This window comes from Astatotilapia calliptera, chromosome 5 (assembly GCF_964374335.1).
Source record: "Astatotilapia calliptera chromosome 5, fAstCal68.1, whole genome shotgun sequence".
In the NCBI taxonomy this organism is placed as follows: domain Eukaryota; kingdom Metazoa; phylum Chordata; class Actinopteri; order Cichliformes; family Cichlidae; genus Astatotilapia; species Astatotilapia calliptera.
In genome coordinates this window covers 11899726-11918896 of record NC_137426.1, presented here as the reverse complement: position 1 = coordinate 11918896, position 19171 = coordinate 11899726, and the positions used below count along the sequence as shown (strand labels likewise).

The 19171-nt window shown below is 40.0% G+C and overlaps 1 protein-coding gene and 1 non-coding gene across 6 annotated transcripts in view; one reads left to right on the top strand and one right to left on the bottom strand.

The window, feature by feature from the left end:
* Positions 1–10157, top strand: part of ripor3 (RIPOR family member 3) — a 56241-nt gene extending 46084 nt beyond the window's left edge. For 4 of the 5 annotated variants that reach the window (XM_080301198.1, XM_080301197.1, XM_080301199.1 and 1 more), the window contains 9 exons: positions 544–798; positions 882–1027; positions 1106–1271; positions 2273–2402; positions 2597–2761; positions 5137–5301; positions 7410–7612; positions 9105–9188; positions 9322–10157. In XM_080301198.1, the coding sequence (XP_080157324.1) occupies positions 544–798; positions 882–1027; positions 1106–1271; positions 2273–2402; positions 2597–2761; positions 5137–5301; positions 7410–7612; positions 9105–9188; positions 9322–9612 (1605 nt within the window). In that variant the 3' untranslated portion in view covers positions 9613–10157. The remainder of the gene's footprint in view (positions 1–543; positions 799–881; positions 1028–1105; positions 1272–2272; positions 2403–2596; positions 2762–5136; positions 5302–7409; positions 7613–9104; positions 9189–9321) is intronic. The other variant, XM_026167267.2, reaches the window with a different exon arrangement.
* A 4084-nt stretch (positions 10158–14241) lies between these two features.
* Positions 14242–18267, bottom strand: LOC113022161 (bladder cancer associated protein). The gene is made up of 2 exons (XR_013908988.1): positions 18130–18267; positions 14242–16433 (listed from the first exon to the last, which is right to left on the bottom strand). It is a non-coding gene; the product is annotated as a bladder cancer associated protein (transcript).
* Positions 18268–19171: the final 904 nt, after the last annotated feature.

Sequence of the window (19171 nt, the reverse complement as noted above, 5' to 3'; positions counted from 1 at the left end):
ATTGGATCTGCTGCTGTGTTTTGTAATTGTATATAAGAATGATACACGAGTGGTGGCGTGAACACTGTGGGAACCCCTGAGAAAAGGCACAAAACATTAAATGCAAAGACAAGACAATTGATTTACTGCTGTTTCGCTTTAGCAACTAATTGTAACAAATTAGAGTTAAAGATATTTCAGAGTCAGACAAATTTCGACCAGTTTTCTTAAAAGAAGACAAAGAACTGAGTGCATCTAAGTGCTTGACTGCATGTTTTTCACTGAGGTGAAAAAATGTATTTATTCAACCTTCAATAAGACATGAAGCATTTTTGTGGTCGCTTTTTGCAGTTTTATCTCATTTCATGTGGCCTTTTCATTTTTCAGCTTTTGTCATCTCTTTTCTGCTTGTCTGTGTTATTTTCCAGCTTCTCTCTTTTCTTCTTCTTTTCTTCTCTCGCTGTCACAGCTTGTTGAAAACGTGTCCTTCTCGGTTTTGTCACCTCGTGTCTCTTTCGTCTGGTCTTCTCATTTTTAAACTCAGTTTTTCCTACTTTGTCCCAGGACTCCACAGATTGTGAGGAATACTCTGTCACAGCCTTGCCAACACCACCTTCTCAAACCCCAGCTGCACCACAAACCTCCCCTGCAGCAGCTGCTCCGAGGCTGGCTGTGAGCGGGGTCCAACGTCATGCCCAGGCGCTCAGACTGGGAGCCATTATTGCAGAGCTGGAGAAAATATTACAGGATCAGAGCTGTGCTGACAAGGAGCTGAGAGCATTGGAGCACCAGATACTGCATCTAGCCACCATACTGAAGGTTTGTATTTATACAAAAACTGTAGAAACACCTGTAAACACACATGCTGTGAGTGAACCTTCTCTTTCCTCATGTCTTACCAGAACGACCTATCACTGCTGAGAAGCTCATCATCAGAGGAGACTCTGGCTGTTGAGGAGGTGCTGGGTAGCTTTGACTTTCTGTCAAACGACCTGAACGGAGATGATGACGCCTCTTGTTTGGGAAGCCTGAGACTGAAGGACAGTGGGTGAGTTCAGAGACAGAAACTTTAGTCCGCAGCGACCTGCAAAAAGCCTGATCTATGCATACTTTCTTTTCCCATTAGCATCAGTTCTTTCCAGCAGAGCACGCTGAGGAGTCATGGAATTCTCTCTCAAGGCAGCCAGTCGGCTTCTGAGGAAGAGCTAGTCATCACTCCTCTGACCTCTGGAAACTGGGGTCTTGATCAAGCTCTGGAGACTCACCTGGATATCTGTTGCATCCTGCTGCAGGTACAGAATCTTCATTTTATTTTCAGATACGTGCTCACTTTACTTGAAATTTCATACTGAGATACACACAAGGGGTCCAACGTCTTCCCCTAAGCATTTCACATTGCTCTCTTTAACAAGTTCTTCCGAACAATGCTGTTCATGTTTTTGTAGTAAGTTTTTAGATAAATACATAAATCAACAGTAACATTGTTACAGTAAACCATGTCTCATACTCATAGTTTATTAGTACCTAAAACATGACCCACAGAAAACTGGCAAATAGAAAGTGGAATTAGTAATCAAGTTATTATATGGGGGGGTTCACTCATAAGCGACTATTTGTCATGTGGTGCAGTGTGGATAGTGGATAATTTAGCAGACCCAAATGCAGACATGTGAAGGCTGAAGTTGAATTCAAAGCGATTATTTAATTTTGAAGTTCAGAGATTAATAAAAGTCAAAACCAATAATCCAAAGACAGTTCAAAGTCCACAATCCTTATGTAAACAAGCACAGGCTAAACAGAGCTAGAGGACACAGCTATGGGGATGACGCAACAAAAAACAAAGGAAGATTGAGGTGATATATTTGCAAGAGGTGATGAGAGAAGAGGAAAGACGTGTGGGACTTCAACACAGCTGAAGACAGTAGCAAAATAAAACTGGGAAAGTAACACTTGATACAAGAAAACATCGGCGCAGAGGAGTAGGGTTAACACGGGGGGGCTGAACAAGACAGGCGAACATAGAAAGACAAACACAGACTCAAACACTGATACAAGACTGGCACAGAACAGAACATAAAAAGGGAACAAACTAAATCAAAACGTCTATAATAACTAAAACAAATACTGAATCCTCGTGACCATGACAGCATTTGCTTGTTTAGTCTGATGGCAACCACTTACACCGTAATCTGTTTCTTCCAGTGTACTGGATTACAAAATCCCTGACTCTCATTTATGTCAAACCTCCAACTTACTTTTCTAAATCAAACAAATGTGAACTCTGCTTCCTCAGATGATAAGAACGACCGACTTCACCCCGTCTAGAAGGGAGCTGCTGGAGGAAATGTCTCTCCAGGCTGAGGTCCTGGACAGAATCAGCTGTCTGCTGCTGGAGAAGAATGACAACATCTCTACACGAGACAGTTAGTGGAAAATCTGTAATCTAAGAACCACATCTGCCGTTAATGCATGAAACAAGGCACATTCTTTTATTCACATTATTTTCAAAGCAAATGAGTAATAAATTGAGTTTTTTTTATTATAATTATCAATTTCACATTTTCAATAAAAACCTTGTCCAGGTTCTTACAGTGATTCTCCTTTTGTTTATCCTCAGTCCTTCCTAAGGCCCAGAGAACGAGGGGTCTGCTGTTGTTCTGGGAGGAGTGTGTGCACGACAACAGCTCTCCTTTCTGTTGCCACATCGACAGCTTCACAAAGACACTGAAGAAGCGTTACACACACAAGGTGAAGGCCAAGCAGCCCGGCCAATCAGAGAAAGGTACAAAAGCACCTCATCGCCTTAACTACAAATGCTTGAACAAGTCTCACCCCCTTTTTTTGCTCAACAGTGGCCCCTATGACCATGAGTGTTAATTAAAAGACAACGGGACATCCAGTCCCGATCAAAAGTTTAAGACCTCTTGAAAAATGGCAAAAAATCATATTTTGCACGGTTGGATCTTAACAAGGTTCAAGTAGAGCTTCAACATGCAACAAGTGAGACAAAACATTTTTTTGAGCATGCAATTTATTGGAAACAACGCCAAAACTGAAACAGGCTGTTTTACAGCTGATCAAAAGTTTAGGACCACACGCCTTTAAAAGGCCAAATCTGTAAAAATCAAAAACAAACCGTGGCTTCGTCATTTTCTGTCAGGCAGTCACACTGTCATGACATTCTGATAGCAAAGGCAAAAAACGTTCCCTTTTTGAACGTGGTCAGATTGTTGAACTGAATAAGCAGGGACTCTCACAGTGCTCTATCACTGCTGAGGTGGGACACAGTAAGATGAGGGTTATGCCACAAAAAAGTCAATTGGATGACCCAAGAAAAATTTCACCAACACTGAGCCGGAGGAGCCAATTGGCTGTCTGTCAAGACACTGGACGATCCTTGACTCAAATTAATGCCGTTACTGGTGCCGACTGCAGCCCCATAACCATCAGACGGCATCTGAGATTGAAGGGCTTTAAAAACAAAAAACGTCCTCAAAGGTCTCGTCTCCTTGAACGCCACAGAACTGACCGTTTGGACTTTGCAAGAGAGCACCAAACACGGGACATTAAAAGGTGGAAGAAAGTTTTATTCTGTGATGAGAAAAAAAATTCAAACTTGGTCATCCTGATAGTTTCCAACGATACTGGCATGACAAACAGATCCCACCATAATGGTCTGGGGTGCTTTTTCCTTCAGAGGAACAATGGAGCTTCAGGAGGTGCAGGGGCGTCAAACGTCCGCTGGCTATGTCCGGATGTTGCGGAGAGCCTGTGTGGTAACGACTGGGTTTTCCAACAGGACAATGGTGGAGTACACAATGCCTGCAGGACAAGGGACTTCTTATAGCAGAATAACATCACTCTTTTGAACCATTCAGTGTGTTCCCCAATCTAAATCCAATTGAGAAGCTCTGGGGATGGGTAGTTTCCAAAAATGGACAACAGTTCCAGACAGTAGATGCCCTTTTTTCGGCTGTCTTCACCACTTGGAGAAATCTTCCCACTCACCTCATGGAAACACTTGCATCAAGCATGCCGCAATTAATTTTTGAAGTTATCAACAAAAGAGGTGGAGCTACTCATTACTGAGTTCATAAGTGGGTTTACGGGGGTTTTGGAGGTGTGGTCCTAAACTTTGGACCAGCTGTAAAACAGCCTGTTTCAGTTTAAGCTTTGTTTTTGATAAATTGCATGCTCAAAAAGATGTTTTTTCTCACTCCCATTCTTCTTGTTGCATTTTGAAGCTCTACTTATAACCTTGTTAAGATCCAACCATACAAAATCTGATTTATTTTTTTATTTTGCAATTTTGCAATTTTTCAAGTGGTCTTAAATTTTCAATCGGGACTGTATTTACAGACTCTCCTGAGTGGGATGATCAGGTGTCCCACTTTATGAAAGAATGCATGGCATTTTTATCTCACAGTGCCCCACACTGTAATAAAAGTCAGGCTTTTATCCAGTGGCTATAAAAAAGCAAGGAATGCCGTCATCATAGATTAAGTGCAGCTAATGTTTTACTGCTGCATATTATGAATCACTAGAAAGTGGCAAGGTTTGCAGACCTGAGAAAATATGAAGGAAATTGCCACAAATAAAAGAAAAGTTTGTCAAAAAAAAGATGGGTGGATATCTACTGAAACCGATCAGCAGCTGATCCAGAAAGTTTAAAAAACTAAACAAAACTACTGTAACAGTTACGGTGAGAGAAAATGGAAAATAATTTTGGCATGAGATCATAAAAAAAGTGTGAAACAGCAGAAAAGTAAAAAATGGAAATGTAAGCCATGTGGAAATATCTCAGTAAACTTCATAACTCTTTGAGAAAGTGAGAAAAATGTTCAGGAAAATAACAACTTGTGAAAAGCACAATTTGGATACATTTGTTCAATTTGAAATTGCGCTGCTCGTGTACTTTGTGTACATTTCTGCAGTATAGACGCCTGCTTATACTTAAAATCATATTTCTCAGCTTATATCATGAAGTCTCACTGTAGCTCAGACAATCTTCAGCGTGTTTATCCAATAATATCCAAAGCTTTAAGTTGGCTTTATAGCCAACTTAAAGCAGGATTCTAAAGAACAGTTTACTCTAATGTAATGTTGACTCAAAACCACCTTGATGTATTAATTTTTTGTGTTTTACCTCCTCTGCAGTGTTTTCTCAGCTCCTGCAGCAGGTTCAGGCGGCCTGCCGGGTGGTGCCCAGCTCTCGGTCAGTCTGCAGCCCGGAGAGAGTCACCCTCTTCCAGCTGTCAGTCTACCTGAAGCGCTGGAATTTCCAGGAGCTTGGAGAGCACATCTCCCGCCTCTCAAAAGAAGGTAAAGCTTCAATTTACAAAGCTGTCAACAGATAAATATATCACTATTATCTACCTTAACTTATTATTCGTTTAAAAAAACTTTCGTGAAATAAACATATATCACAGTGAGTAATAGTAGTAGTAGCCACATTGTATTTATAACTATAATTTATAACCAAACACCGTAGGACATTAAACATGGAAATTCATTTCCATATGAACCCATTTTAATAGTTTTATATTTGAAACTTTACAGTATTTATACAGAAGTTATACATGAGAGGCATTTCCAAAGACTGTGTTTGGAGGTATCAGGAATGGGATGGTGTTATACTTCTAAGCTTCCAGAGATTCCAGCTCACTAAAGGCATCTGGACCATCTGTTAACTCTACAGCCAAATGGTCACCCCAAACAAACAGGGTGTGTTCTCTTGCACGCCTGTTTATGAGAAATATTTTGAGGTTTACATCTTGTGAGAATATTTCTTCAGTAGTGAAGAATAGTAAGCAGACCTTCAAAGGACTGTTTGAGGAAAATATGAGGAAATATTGAGTCTGCGTTAGGCGTGCATTTGTCACAGATGGAGTAAGGAGCCTGGAAATGCAGGATGTCAATAGTTTGAAGTAGTACTTGTGTTTACTTCAGGGGGACACAAGCCTCTGTAGAGGCTCAATAAATTTCAAGAACAAACACACAGTTCCTGGTGTCAAACTATAAACATGAGCACACAGCAACTTTTCCGCCTCCCCTTTGCTCTTTCCATTCCTCCACCTCCTCTTGTTCAATCTGCTAGATTTCGCTACAGTATACAGATGTCTTCTGTTTATTTAAATGCTAAACTGCATTTGGTTTGCATACCACTGCACTGAAGAGAAAAAAAATGCTAAAACAACAACAGCATTTGTATGCTTGGTTCATTTGGGGACAAATAACTCCTGAAATAAATCTCAGTGGGTGGAGTTTACAAGACAAAGAAAGACAAAAAGTGTGCCAGAGAGATTAGATAAAACATCATTTACTTTTTATGCTGCAAAAACATTACACAATGTTCTAGTATGTAATAAAAATAAATAAATAAATAAATAAAAATAAAATACAAGCATTTTCTGTTTCATGATAATATTATGCATGTTGTGAACCGGCCAGCAGTGGCCAGCAGAGAGTGGACCCAGGATGCATGACTCAAAATCACGGTTTTATTAACGCTGGTAAAGGGTGAAGAAAACAAAAAACAAAAACAATGACTGAGCTGGGTAGGAATAGGGAGCCAAAATGGACCAATGGAAGCTACACACACTACAAGGGAGAGGCAGATGATATGTCCACAGGAGGAGAGAGTGGGAGGGCAGAGTGGGCTTAACAGAATCTGACGAGACGGGGGAGCCAAAATTGAACATCACACACCCGAGATGGGGGACTATCAAAATAAAATGGGAAGTAATGCACACAGAGACCCAGCCTAAGAAATGCAAACTTGACACAGGGACCAGAGACATGACTGAGTGGGGAGACAAAAGGATGAAACACAGAGAGATCATAATGGGAACAGGAAGGGATAAACACAGGGACCGGGACTGAAGACATGTTTACTAGACATCCGCGGAGACGGGACACAGGGAGACCAGACAAAGACGAGGACATGACTGAGGAGACAAAAAGGGTGACAAAATGCAGAGATGAGGCTGAGACAGACTGGGCACAAAAGGAACCTAATTTGGTCAATTAAGAAACCAAGAACTATAGACAAACTTACTCAAGAACTAGAACAAAAATACAAAAAACAGAAATGGAACAAAAATACTGGAACAAAGAGTCAGGACCATGACAGTGCACACAAATATGTGTAAGAATGTTAATACAGCACCAAGAGAAGGAAACAGTTAAACCAAAAATATTATTATTATAATTATTAAATGAACGGTCCTCGTTTTCCTCTCCTTTTCCTGACCGGTTTCCATAAAGGGTGAACTTTAAAACTTTTCAGCCAACAGTAATAAGTACGTTTCATAAAGATCATGAGATTTGAATGAAAGCTGCTAAATGGATGTGAGCCCCCTCACTCAGCTCACTCAGTGGTATGTTGTTAATTATTTTGTTGTTCATTATTATTCATTGGTGCATTTCAGAGTACATCCTCTCAGCCCTGAGTAGCCCCAAACGGCGGCGGGCTTTAAATAAGCTGAGGGGCCGGAAGATCACAGAGCTACTTCCACTGGGATGCACCCTGCAGACTCTCGCCTCCCTGCAGATCGACTCCAACCACAAAGTCTGCAAAGCTGCCACCAACTGCATCTCCAGAGCTGCTGGTTGCAAGGCCTTCAGGAACAAGGTACATGAAAACAAGTCATCTTTTGCAGAGATTAATAATAATACTAAATTTTATTTATAGGCCCCTTTCAAGACACTCAAAGACACCTTACAAGCAATGAAATATTAAAATCACAGTATGGATATAATAACAATATCAAAACTCAATACAGGAAGGAAGAGCAACATGCAGAAAATCAGAGAGATGTAGAGGTGCGAGGTTATGGAGAGACTTGAAAGTAAGAAGCAGAATTTTAAAACTAATGAGGTATTTTACAGCAAGCCAGTGAAGGAGCTCTCTGTGCATTTCCACTGGAGGAACTCGGGTTAATAAGTTCTAAGGAAATTTTTTTATAGCACACTTAGTGGATAATTCTTTCTGAAGGATTTGAACTTTATTGATTGGACTTTGATATGACAGCTACAATGTAAATCCACATCTTAATATTAGGGAAGGATTTGGGGTCCAAAACATTGGTTTATGGCTACCAGTGTGAATATCAATAAAACAAATGACCAGCGCCTTTATCCCACGTGTGAGAGTGAGAGGTGGGGTAGACTTGGACTCGACAGCTTGTAAGGTGCTTTAGTTTATCACAGGCCTAACTGTCCCTTTTACTAGCATTGCATGAACCTTAATTTGCTGTAGTTAATATTGTCATATCGACAGTTTGTGGTGCTTGGAGCTGAAAAATTAAGCTATACTGCAGTTACTCTTATGACAACTTAAGGCTTGTTCCAAAAATGAGTCAATCCCCATTGACTTCCATGTCAAAATGTCTAACTTTACAGCATTAAAAAAAGCATGCTTACAGCCTGGTATAAAAGAACATTTTAGCCTTTGTCAGTGATTCTTCCTTTTATAGCAACATATAAAAGTTTTTGTTGTTTTTTTAATAAAAAGTCTAATTTGCATAGTGATAAGGCTTAAAGTTAGGATATTGTTGCTTGTAGTGGGAGCTGTAGCCATCTCCACCTTTTAATTCCAGTCACTCAACTGGATTCCCGAAGATCTAACGTGCTGTTTGGAGCCTTTTGAATTATTTCAATTGAGTAATCTGACATATAATATGGTCTGCTTTGATGTACGACAAAGACAGATGTGCTTCTGTTATCGTTAGTGCTTTTAGTCTGTTAGAATTAACAGTTACGTGTATTGCAACCATTCAGTTTATTAATGCAGCTTGATAATTTTGCTGGCATTAACTGATAAGTTAGCATTCCACCCTCCTCTCCAGATGTGGTAACTTCGGGCTCCAAAAAACCCAACAACAACAACAAAAACATGGTGGCAGCAACATCACTAAACTAAACCAGTGGGTTATGTTACAGTGGCCACAGCCATCTTTTATATACAGTGTATGAGGCCAATCCAGCAGCATAAGTGACACCTCGTGTGTGTGTGTGTGTGTGTGTGTGTGTGTGTGTGTGTGTGTGTGTGTGTGTGTGTGTGTGTGTGTGTGTGTGTGTGTGTGTGTGTGTGTGTGTGTGTGTGTGTGTACTTTCTTCTTCAGGCGGTGCTTTACTACACAGAAAGCCTGAAAAGCAATTATATTAAAATCCAGCAGAGCTCCTGTTTGGCTCTCAAATGCCTCCGGGTAAGCAGAACACAACTCTACACAGTCACAGCAACACTCGGAAGTCCTGTTTTCAGAACTCTCTGGTTTTTATCAGCTAGCATAAGTGTTTGTTTGTTTGTTTGTTTGTTTTTGTTTTGTGTTCTTCTGTCAGGCGACAGAGAGTGTGGACCACATAGCAGATTTATGGAGATCAACAGATGAAGATCTGCGTAGTGCTGCCAGAGAAACTGTCCTCTCCTTTGGTACAAGCGTTATCCCTTTTCATCACAGGGTTATTTTTTTTATATACCTATATTGTATTTTTATTTCTTTTATTACTTTTTCTTTCAATCTGTCTGCAGGTAAAAAGGGATACCAGGCCTACCAGAGGATGGACCAGCTAGACACTGAGATGCAGGATGAGGCTTACCAGAACCAAGAGACTGAGATTACGATTTTTTAGGAAACAGATCTGGATCAAAGAATAGGCACAAATGTTGTAATGATGCTGGCCAAGAGACTAAAACCAAGCCTATGTCAAAATGGAGAAAGTTTACAAACCTGTCAGGACGTCGCACCTTCTGGGAAAACATAATTTTCTTTTAAGAATCTGTGGTGCGTGTGCTACGAGATCTTCCTCAACAACTGCAGAGGAAGATCTCATGATGGAGACTTCAGCTTTCCCTGGATGGATCATTCACTCACTGATGTTGATTAATGACTTCTTATTTCTCCTGTATTGTTTTACTCAGAATTTGAATTTATTTTTGTTAGATATGTAGAGTTTTTCTTAAAGAAGACGTCAGCTGTAGTCTGACTTTTTTCTAGTGCTGGGAGTTATTTCACCAACCAGTCGATATGACTGTCTTATTGGGACATGAAGGATAAATATAATATTATTTTACATAATCGTGTGTGTGTGTGTGTGTGTGTGTGTGTGTGTGTGTGTGTGTGTGTGTGTGTGTGTGTGTGTGTGTGTGTGTGTGTGTGTGTGTGTGTGTGTGTTTATAGTAATAATCTGCTACAATAAAACAAAAAAAAAAAATCACATGAATATTAAACCCTGGCAGATTAATGAAATCCACATTAACAGCCTCTCCTGCCTGTGAGAGCTGTGTCTTGAATTAATTTTAAACAAGAGGAGTCTACAAATCAAGTTATGTCACACTACTCATTTTTCTAATCATTTTTAAGGCTTAATTGAGAAAAAAAATCAAATATATCTGAAAACAAATGCAATCTTCCAGGTTTTATATTCTGAATAATTCCTTTTTTTATATATTTTTACATGCAAACCTGTGGACCTTTTCATTTTCACAGGAGAAGCATGACTTTTCTATCAAAATCCCAACAAGGACGGATGTTTGTTTGGGGTTTTTTTTTTTTCATACTACAAATACAAATGTTTTAAATGATACCAAATTCTCTTTTATCCAATTCTTCTTTGACAAAATGGATGTTTAGACAAAATTGTTCACGTTGGTGAAGGAAAATATTTGGTCTGCTGCCTTTGTGCCATCACAGAAACGGAGACCGCTGCTGACCTCTGCTGGCTGTTCACATATACTGAGCTGGAGAGGGACCCGAGGAGACGTTTGCCTGCCACAGAATAGATTTGGCTGTGGTTAGAGTGACCTAGGACCTCACTGACCAGGCGGTTTTCGAGGCCGTGGGATGAAAGATGATGACAGCAAAGCAGTTTAAGTTGTGGCATAAAATGACATTTTTCTTCAGCCATGAGAACTCTGCATCAACTTTAAGGAATCATGTTGGAAGAATCTGCTTCATGGATTGAACACAGTGTTTGTTTCTGTTGTTTTGTTGATAATAGGATGCAGAATCGTTTAGCTTCCTAAAACAAAGAAAAATCCTACAAAATCTTAAAAACTGTTTTCAGTAAGAAGCAGAGCTACGCTTTAACCATGTTTGAATTCTGTGTGTTTTGTTTTAGCCCCCTCCCACACAACCAGATGGTGCATGATTTGCACTTCAGGAGAGTTTACACAATCAAGAGGGAAAGATTTCAAAGTCATCTTTGTACACAGATGACATACCCTCGCCCCCTCTTTTGCAAAACTCTCACAGTCTGACTGAACACCAGTTATTTGCTGGTCTTTGGTAGTTTTCCAGGTGCTGAATCTTTGAAATCAAAATGTTTTCAAAGCTGCTTTTTAAAAGGTTGAGAATGAGGAAAAATCAATGTGCTGAGAAAGCTTTGGAAACAAGCAGGAGGGCAAAGGAAGTAAGGTCAGAAGGAATAAATGTGCTCACACTAGGTGAACAAACAAGGCAACATGCTGACATTTATGACATTTGCTAAAATCATCTCAATTTATCTGTTAGCAACCATAATTTTCCCCCCCAGATGCCGGAAAAGGTTAATTTAGCCATGGTCATATCAAACAATCCCTTGAATGGCAGATTTGTAAAAAATATATATACATATATATTTTTAGTAAGTTGAATAAGATAAGACACAAGACAAAGTGAAAACTTTCTGCTCGGCATAAAAATTAAGACTTGCAATTATTTGTTCCTAAAATTGGTGATTCCAGCCGTGAAACTCATCTCATTTTTTCCATCTGTGTGTCAGACTTTGGTGATTTCTTTGAACTGTGTACCCAGAGCTAACAGCAGGACATGGAAACTGAATTTCAGTTTATTTTGAGCCAGATTTATTGCACTTAAAGAATGAACTGAGGAGACTTGCCGATCTGGAGATGGCAGCGGAGCAGGAAAAACAGATTCAGTTCAAAAACTTGGTGTGGGCATCTGAGATCAATATTTAACCACAGCTGAGCAGGAAAACCTGAAGCACAGGGAGAGACGAGTTACCTCAAACCCAAAGCACAGAAAAACCACAAGACTGAAAGGTGGTCGAAGCATGGTCACGACATGAGTGACCAAACTATATCACAGCCAGTGGAGGAGCTGGGAAGGATAAGGCTCAGGTGTGCAGGTTGATTAATCTGGTGGACTGTACCCACAGAGAGGAAGAAAAAGACAGAGACAGGCAAGAACAAACAGGAGCAAGCACAAAAGAAGAGCAGTACTGCATCTGTGTATAAAGGGTTACTGAGATGTATTTAAGACTTTCTGGTGCATACCATATTTACACAAGTGGGAAAAAAGTGTGCTGAGAAAGTATATGAAATATTTAAAAAAAATTGCCCGCCCTCTTTTTCAAACACTAAATGAAAAATTTAATATAAATAATATAAATTAACCTCTACAATAAAAAAAAAAGTTAAAAAGTGACAATTTAAGTTCATTTCTAGAATTCTAGAAGAAATACAGCATGGCAGATATGTTCAAATAAAATAAAACTGCAATAGTAATAATTACATCATCCCCACAGATGATTTAAAAACAAATAAGGAATGGTTGGTTAGTTTTGATGTGTACAGTCATGGAGAGTAGGTCATGTATTTAGTCTGGTTTATGAACACAGAGGTCTGTAGGTCTGATTGTGAAAGATACTTATGTTGTCTGACTTTAACTTGGACTTGCTCTGCTGTTGTAAATGTAAAGGCTGCACTCTGGCCTGGGAAACATGATAAACAATATTTTTTTATGTAATAAAAAAAAGATTTCTTTGAAGATGTCTTTTCATCTTCAAGAATCAATTGTGTTTTTAAAGAAACCCAGTTTGTGGCATACAATGGAGAAACATTCACATTTTTAAATCACAAATGTTGAAAAAAATACAGGAGCTCCAGTTTCTTTGAAGAATTATGAATTCATTGTGCATCAGTGTTTGATTTGTAAACAGGCGATACTTTCTGAGCTCTTTCAGGAGCAAGAAAACAGAAAAGGAGGTGAAAGCTGATGCTAATTGCTTTGGGGGATAGGAGCACATCCTTTGCTTTGCTTGCAGTTCAGTTGCATCATTATCATCATATGAAAACCACTTCCAGTTCTAGTTTCCCATCATTAGTCAACCTGTTTGAACCGTGTACAACAGTGCTCCATATAACATGAAACCATGCTTCCACTGGTCACACATGTTTTTAGTAAACAGGCTATTTGCAGGGTGCACCACGACCAAAATCAATTAGCATAATACAGTCTTCCTGCAGGAAGCTACCATGAGAAGATGGTGAGCAACAACGCCCAGGTAAGCTGTGATGTTTAATCAATGATCAGTTGATACTAAGAGGCCAAATTGTACTAATTATACCTGATTCCATCACTCCGCTTCTACCAATCTGAGCTACCGATACAAGGTAGGATGGAGCCGCACCCCTGTGTTATTAATTCTGATCCTACTATCCAAATGTCGCAGCCTGTTGCAACAGGCAACATTTTTCCAATCTTCTGTCCATTTCTGATGAATCCCTGTGAATTCAGGGTCCTGTTAATAGCTAATACCTGGTGTGGTCTTCTGCTGCTGTAGAGATGCTCTTCTGCATACCTTGATTGTAAGTGTGGTTACATGAGTTACTGTTGTCTCCCTTTCAGCTCAAAGCGGTCTGGTCATTCTCCAACATCAATGATGTGGATTGGACTAAATATTTTTGCCTCTTTGCACCATTCTCTGAAAACCGTAAAGATGGTTGAGTGGGGAAACACCAGTATATCACCAACATGTAGCTCATCCTGTCACCAACTCTGAATTACTTCACCATTCTGGTGCTGAGTTTCTTAGGAGTTCATCTTCAGCATGTCTGCATGCCTAACTGACTTGCTGCCATGTGATTGGTTGATTCAATAATTGCACTGAGCAACTGAACAGGTAGCCTGCTCAGTCGGTGTGAGTTGGAGCATGTGTGTTCCTCAAGCTCAGGAGTCTGAGGACCCTGCACAGCATTTTAGCTGTCCTAAGCCTGCACTCTCCTGGACAGCGATATCTGATTTGTCCCTGGAATCTGCTGGAGCCCAGTTTTGGCATTACAACTACAGATAGGTCTGGATCACTTTTTTTCTCTTGACACGTGGAATCATTTTAAAACTGCACTTTATATTTAATGTGTCATCTTTGTCTAATACTTACATTTAATGATGTGACAAATATGCAAAAACTATTTGCAACACGATTTTCCTACAGAAACAAACAAACAAAACAAAAACAGCAAAATGCAAAGCACAACTCTTACTTGCATTTATTTTTTAATCAAAATACGTTTTTTTGTTTGACACAGAACCTCACAGTTTAACACATAAGAGGGAAAACTTTATTTAAATTAAAACCAAAGCAAATATGTTGCAGTGAACGCAATGAGCACTGCCACAGGAGGCCACACACACGCGCACACACACACACACATTCCAACAGGTACAGAGTATAAACACCTTAGCCTGTGTCTGACAGCTAAACTTAACACTTACAGCAGTGACACCTGTGGAAACTCCAATCCCCTGTGAAATTTTTAAATCAGTTCTTCAGCCTGCACTCTGTATTGCTCATTGTTGCTGGAAATGCTGACCATAGCCGTTGTGTCTCCTTGTGTATTGCCACATTTTTACACTGATCAGCATGTCATGACCACAAAGAATGCACACCCATAGCACATTACAGAAAACTTTCATTCAACTACACATCCAGATTTTTCTACCCTTTGGAAACTTTCAGCGTTTTTAACTTATTAAAAATTTGGGTGTCACCTTGACGCTTGGGGGGGGGAAAAAAAAAAAAAAAAAAAAAAAAAAAACTTAGAGCAACTCATGCAAACTGCAAAAGAAAAAGAACAGAAACAAAAAAGATCAGATGGCAGTAGGGAAGGTCACACTGAGGCAGGACGATGAGGAGCAGCTGTAGAGCACAGCGGGTAATAACATCGTAGGTCCTCAGCTCTAGTTCACCTGTTTGAGGTGTGTTTGAGTAGAAGTGCGGCAAAGGGGGGACATATTCACAGCGTAGTTACTGATTGTCCAGTGTCTGTGTACTCGCCTTGTGGAGCATTACGTGTGCAGAGCCAAAGTGGCGACAGAGTTTGGCCATCCAGGGCTGTCAGGGGTGTGACGCTCTTGTTTTTGACTACAGTTTAACACTACCTGGCGTATAAAGTTTGTTGAGCAAGTGATCGTGGCTGCCATAGCAGTTTTCAGAGGGGTTAAGTGATTTTGGCAGTTTTAAGGAGCAAAGTATTTTCAGTTTAAAAAGATGAGCGATCGGGTTTGGGGAGAAAGTGAAATCTCTTAAATCGGAACACTGAACTGGAGAGGGATTTTCGTTATGCTAGTTTACGTTTCCTTGCATCCTCTCACTTCCCTTCACCCAGAAACCTTTCCTCCTCTGCCACCATGGAGGATTTTCCATCCCACTATAAAAACCTCAGAGGTTTTGAGCAGCTTTCTCTCCCATCCTCCGTTTGGCAGTAGCTAAGACACAAGGAACAGACAAGTTAGCATAATGCAAAGCACCCACCCCTGTGACTTTAAGTTAATGTCACATGTAGTTTATACTGTATACTTTTTTTTAATTTTTCATTCATGTGCTGGAATGAAAGTTGGTCAATGTGAAATTCTTTTTCCCTCAGCATCAAGTCAAGTTCATGCATGTCCTTCCCTTTTCATTTCAAGTTTGGATCCCTCGCCTTTGCTACCTGTTAGATAATAGGACACATAATGTGACCTCTGGCACCCTTTCCCATTCCTCAAATTCTTCTTTACAGCATTAAGAAAGAAAAAAGAAAAGACAGTGTTCATAACCCTCCAAGACCAGCTCTTCTTCTTTAGTTTGTCTTTGGCTGAACACTCTTGGTATTCCCCTCCAGCAATTTTCACCACTCTAAGCATGGCAGTATCTTTCTACAATAATTTCTCAGCATTGCCTTATACTCCTGCTCCCCCCACCTCCACTTCCTGGTGTTGCTGCTGCTGGTGCTCCTCCTCTCCTAGGTCCCAACAATGGCTGGGTCGTGGGCAGCATCCGGGAGTGCAGCATCCTGGCAGTGATAAAGGAAGCAGTTGCCCCAGCAACTGTAGCAGATGAGGAAGAGGGCAGCCAGGAAGACCAAGGCACAGATGGTGCAGGGCTTTCTCTCCAGCAGGAAGCTGAGCAGGTAGAACCCCATGAACATGGAGTGGTTGAACCACAGAGCTGGGTTCAGCGGCTTGGGGATGAGCAGCACAGGGAGCAGCCATTGAAGGCAATACATTGTCTCTTTTTGGAAGGAGGCAGAAGATGTTTTCTGTTTCAGATCTATGAATGAAGGGTCTCTGATAGGTTCAGAGTGGAGATGACAACAGCTCTTCGCAGATGTGGGAGCGTTCCTCTATCCAACAGAGCTGGGATGATGCAGAAAGATGTCAAAGCAGCCAGATGTTACCATCAGATCATCCCTGCACAGGACGGTGAAAAGAAAAGTTAGAAGACTCATAATCTGGGCAAACATATCTATCTGAGCTTCCTCTATTTTAAAACGGGCTTTTGGGGAGTGACGAGACAATCTAGCTTCATACAGTCAGAGTCTGTTTATCTTACGTTTCCTGTTATTTTCAGCTTCTTGATAAAGAAAAACATATTTTAGGTTTCAGTATGTCAAAGCCCACATAAAAAAACTGATCTTTCTATATGTCAGCATAACTGTGATGGACCTTTTTTGTTTTTATTTTCAAATAAATGTAAAAAGAAAAAAAGTTTTATTTAATTCACACTTTTTATAGATGCTGTTTTGGAACTATTTGTTGTTTTGTGTCAATAAATAATTCAGGAGATATGAAGAAAAATAAAGTGTTTTCCCCTACATAAAACATGACAACAGTTGAGTTTCCTTCTCACCTCCTCTTCAAGCCAGCTCTTGAATGGTAATATTATTAGAACCACTTCTTTAGTAATATTCACATGACTGCATGTTTGGCAAATATTAAACGTGGGTACACAAACACTCCAAGACACAAGTTAAAGTTAAATTAGAAAAACATAACATTCAAAACAGCTAACATGCAAACTGGGGTGCAAAACACCAGGCAGGTAAGTGTAGCACGAATGTGAGGAGTGAGACTTGCCTCACTCAAAATCCTAATCAGTGACCCAGTACTTGTTAAAGCCTCCCGAAAGTAAACATTTACTCAACTATTAGTGTGCCAACTTCCTTAAAGGGCCTAACACACCGAGATCAGCTGCTCGGCTAATGTTAACTACCTGCGTGGTTATCTTTAGGCCTCCAAGCACATTAACAAAACTTACTTCGCCTTATTTAATGTGGAAAAAAAATAATCAACGTGCGCTGGGTTTAACACGACAGTGGCTGCTTTCTTTCAATAACTAAACCAGCTGCCACTAGCTGACTGTCAGGGACAGCTGCTCGCTCTCCGACTGCCACATGACCACCTAACTTTAAAATATACCTACGACGTTATGAATGTCGCTGCTGTTAACCCTCTGCTTAAATGCCTGCTGCTTTGATTAACATTCGTTCAATTCAAGGGCAGCTCTTACGCTTTGCTACCTAGTTAGCCTTCGTGTTAATAGAGGAAATTTAGTTTTCATACAGTGATCCTCTCCGGGTAAGACTTCTCTAGAGTCTAGAAAGGGCAAATCAGACTATTTGAAAAACAATAATGGACCAATTTAACGTTGCCAGACAAATCTGGGAGAAAAAGCGTAGACCACAACATGGCTAAATATTCTTGCTTTTGATACACTGTACGTGCAGCGAGTTGTTTTTATTAGAGTGTAATTAAATGGATTTATCCGGCTAACCTGTTCCGCGAAAACACATTGCAGTGGGCGGTAACGTTCGTTAGCTAAAAGCTGCTTTTTAAACAATCATTAAAAAAATGAAAAAGTCCGATTTGTTTGTACCAAAAAAGACAATATTTGAGTCTTGGTGTAGACACCCTGTAAGTAATGGGACAGGCCCCCGTGTAGCGCTAGCTGTGAACGGAGGACTGCATTAACAACAGCATGCACCTGAGGCTAACCAGCTAAGTTAGCTTGGAAAACAAACGCTTGCTTCCGCTATCGAGAAAAACCAGAGTCTGTAAAGGTGGCCACCTGTATTACAATCCAACTATAAATTATTATAAAACAAACCTGACATGTTTTGAGCTCATTCTCAGCAAAAATAAACCACCGGTATCATCTCCGTTTCATCAACCGACTGCGTACGTAGCTAACTAGCATTAGCGTTAGCTTAAAGGACCCGTGTGGAGGTAGAGCGAAGAAGTTTAGGTGTCTGTGACTTGCCTGATTATATTTAATAACTTACTGTTGATAACTTTACTTGGACCAAATATGATATCGTTAAGCTTGGTCTATTAATATAGAATAAACTTCTCGAATTCTTCTGTAATAATATTTTGATTGCTGGAGAGTTTTCCTGTATTTATAAAATCTGTTGTGTGTTGTGTGCTGTTATTCTTTGCTGCTTGGATAATTTGATGAATATTATTTGAAAATAATACCCATTAATTTATTTGAAAATTGTTCTATAAAGAGAAAAAACAAAAAACTCAGAACAGCTTATACAGATTCGATTTAAGAATCACTCAGGCCTGAAATATCTTGTTCCTTGTGCCACAAAGCCACATTGGCTGACATTTTCTAACAAATATGGTAGTCTGTGATTTGATCACACACCCTGCTTCTGGATAACTAGATTACCAAATCCGCATCTGAAAATAAACTCCCCAGAATATGATATTTACTCTGATTTAAGTGAAAATTATCAGAAATGCAGATGCAGACACTGTTTTAACCAAAGTATGTATTCATGATTCATTTTTAGACTCTGATCTTAAGTAGCGGCTAGAGGACAGTTAGAGAAGTTTAAATGCCATACCAGGCAAGACCCCAAATACAAGCAGTGTAAAAATGTCACTGAGACAATCTAGTACATAACAGCAGGGTGCAAGATGCTAGCATGCAAGGCATACATGGAACGCCGTCACCAAGTAGCTGGCATAGTATACAGGAACATGTGTAGCGATTATGGCATGCGAGTCAACCACCCAGACTCTAAGTGAACTTTTTCAGGGTCTTTACTGAAATCAACAATAGCTTATAAATCATGTTTTTTTGTTAGTGGTTAGGGTGCTTGTCGGGGTTTATTCATGTAATTTAATGCATCTGCTGA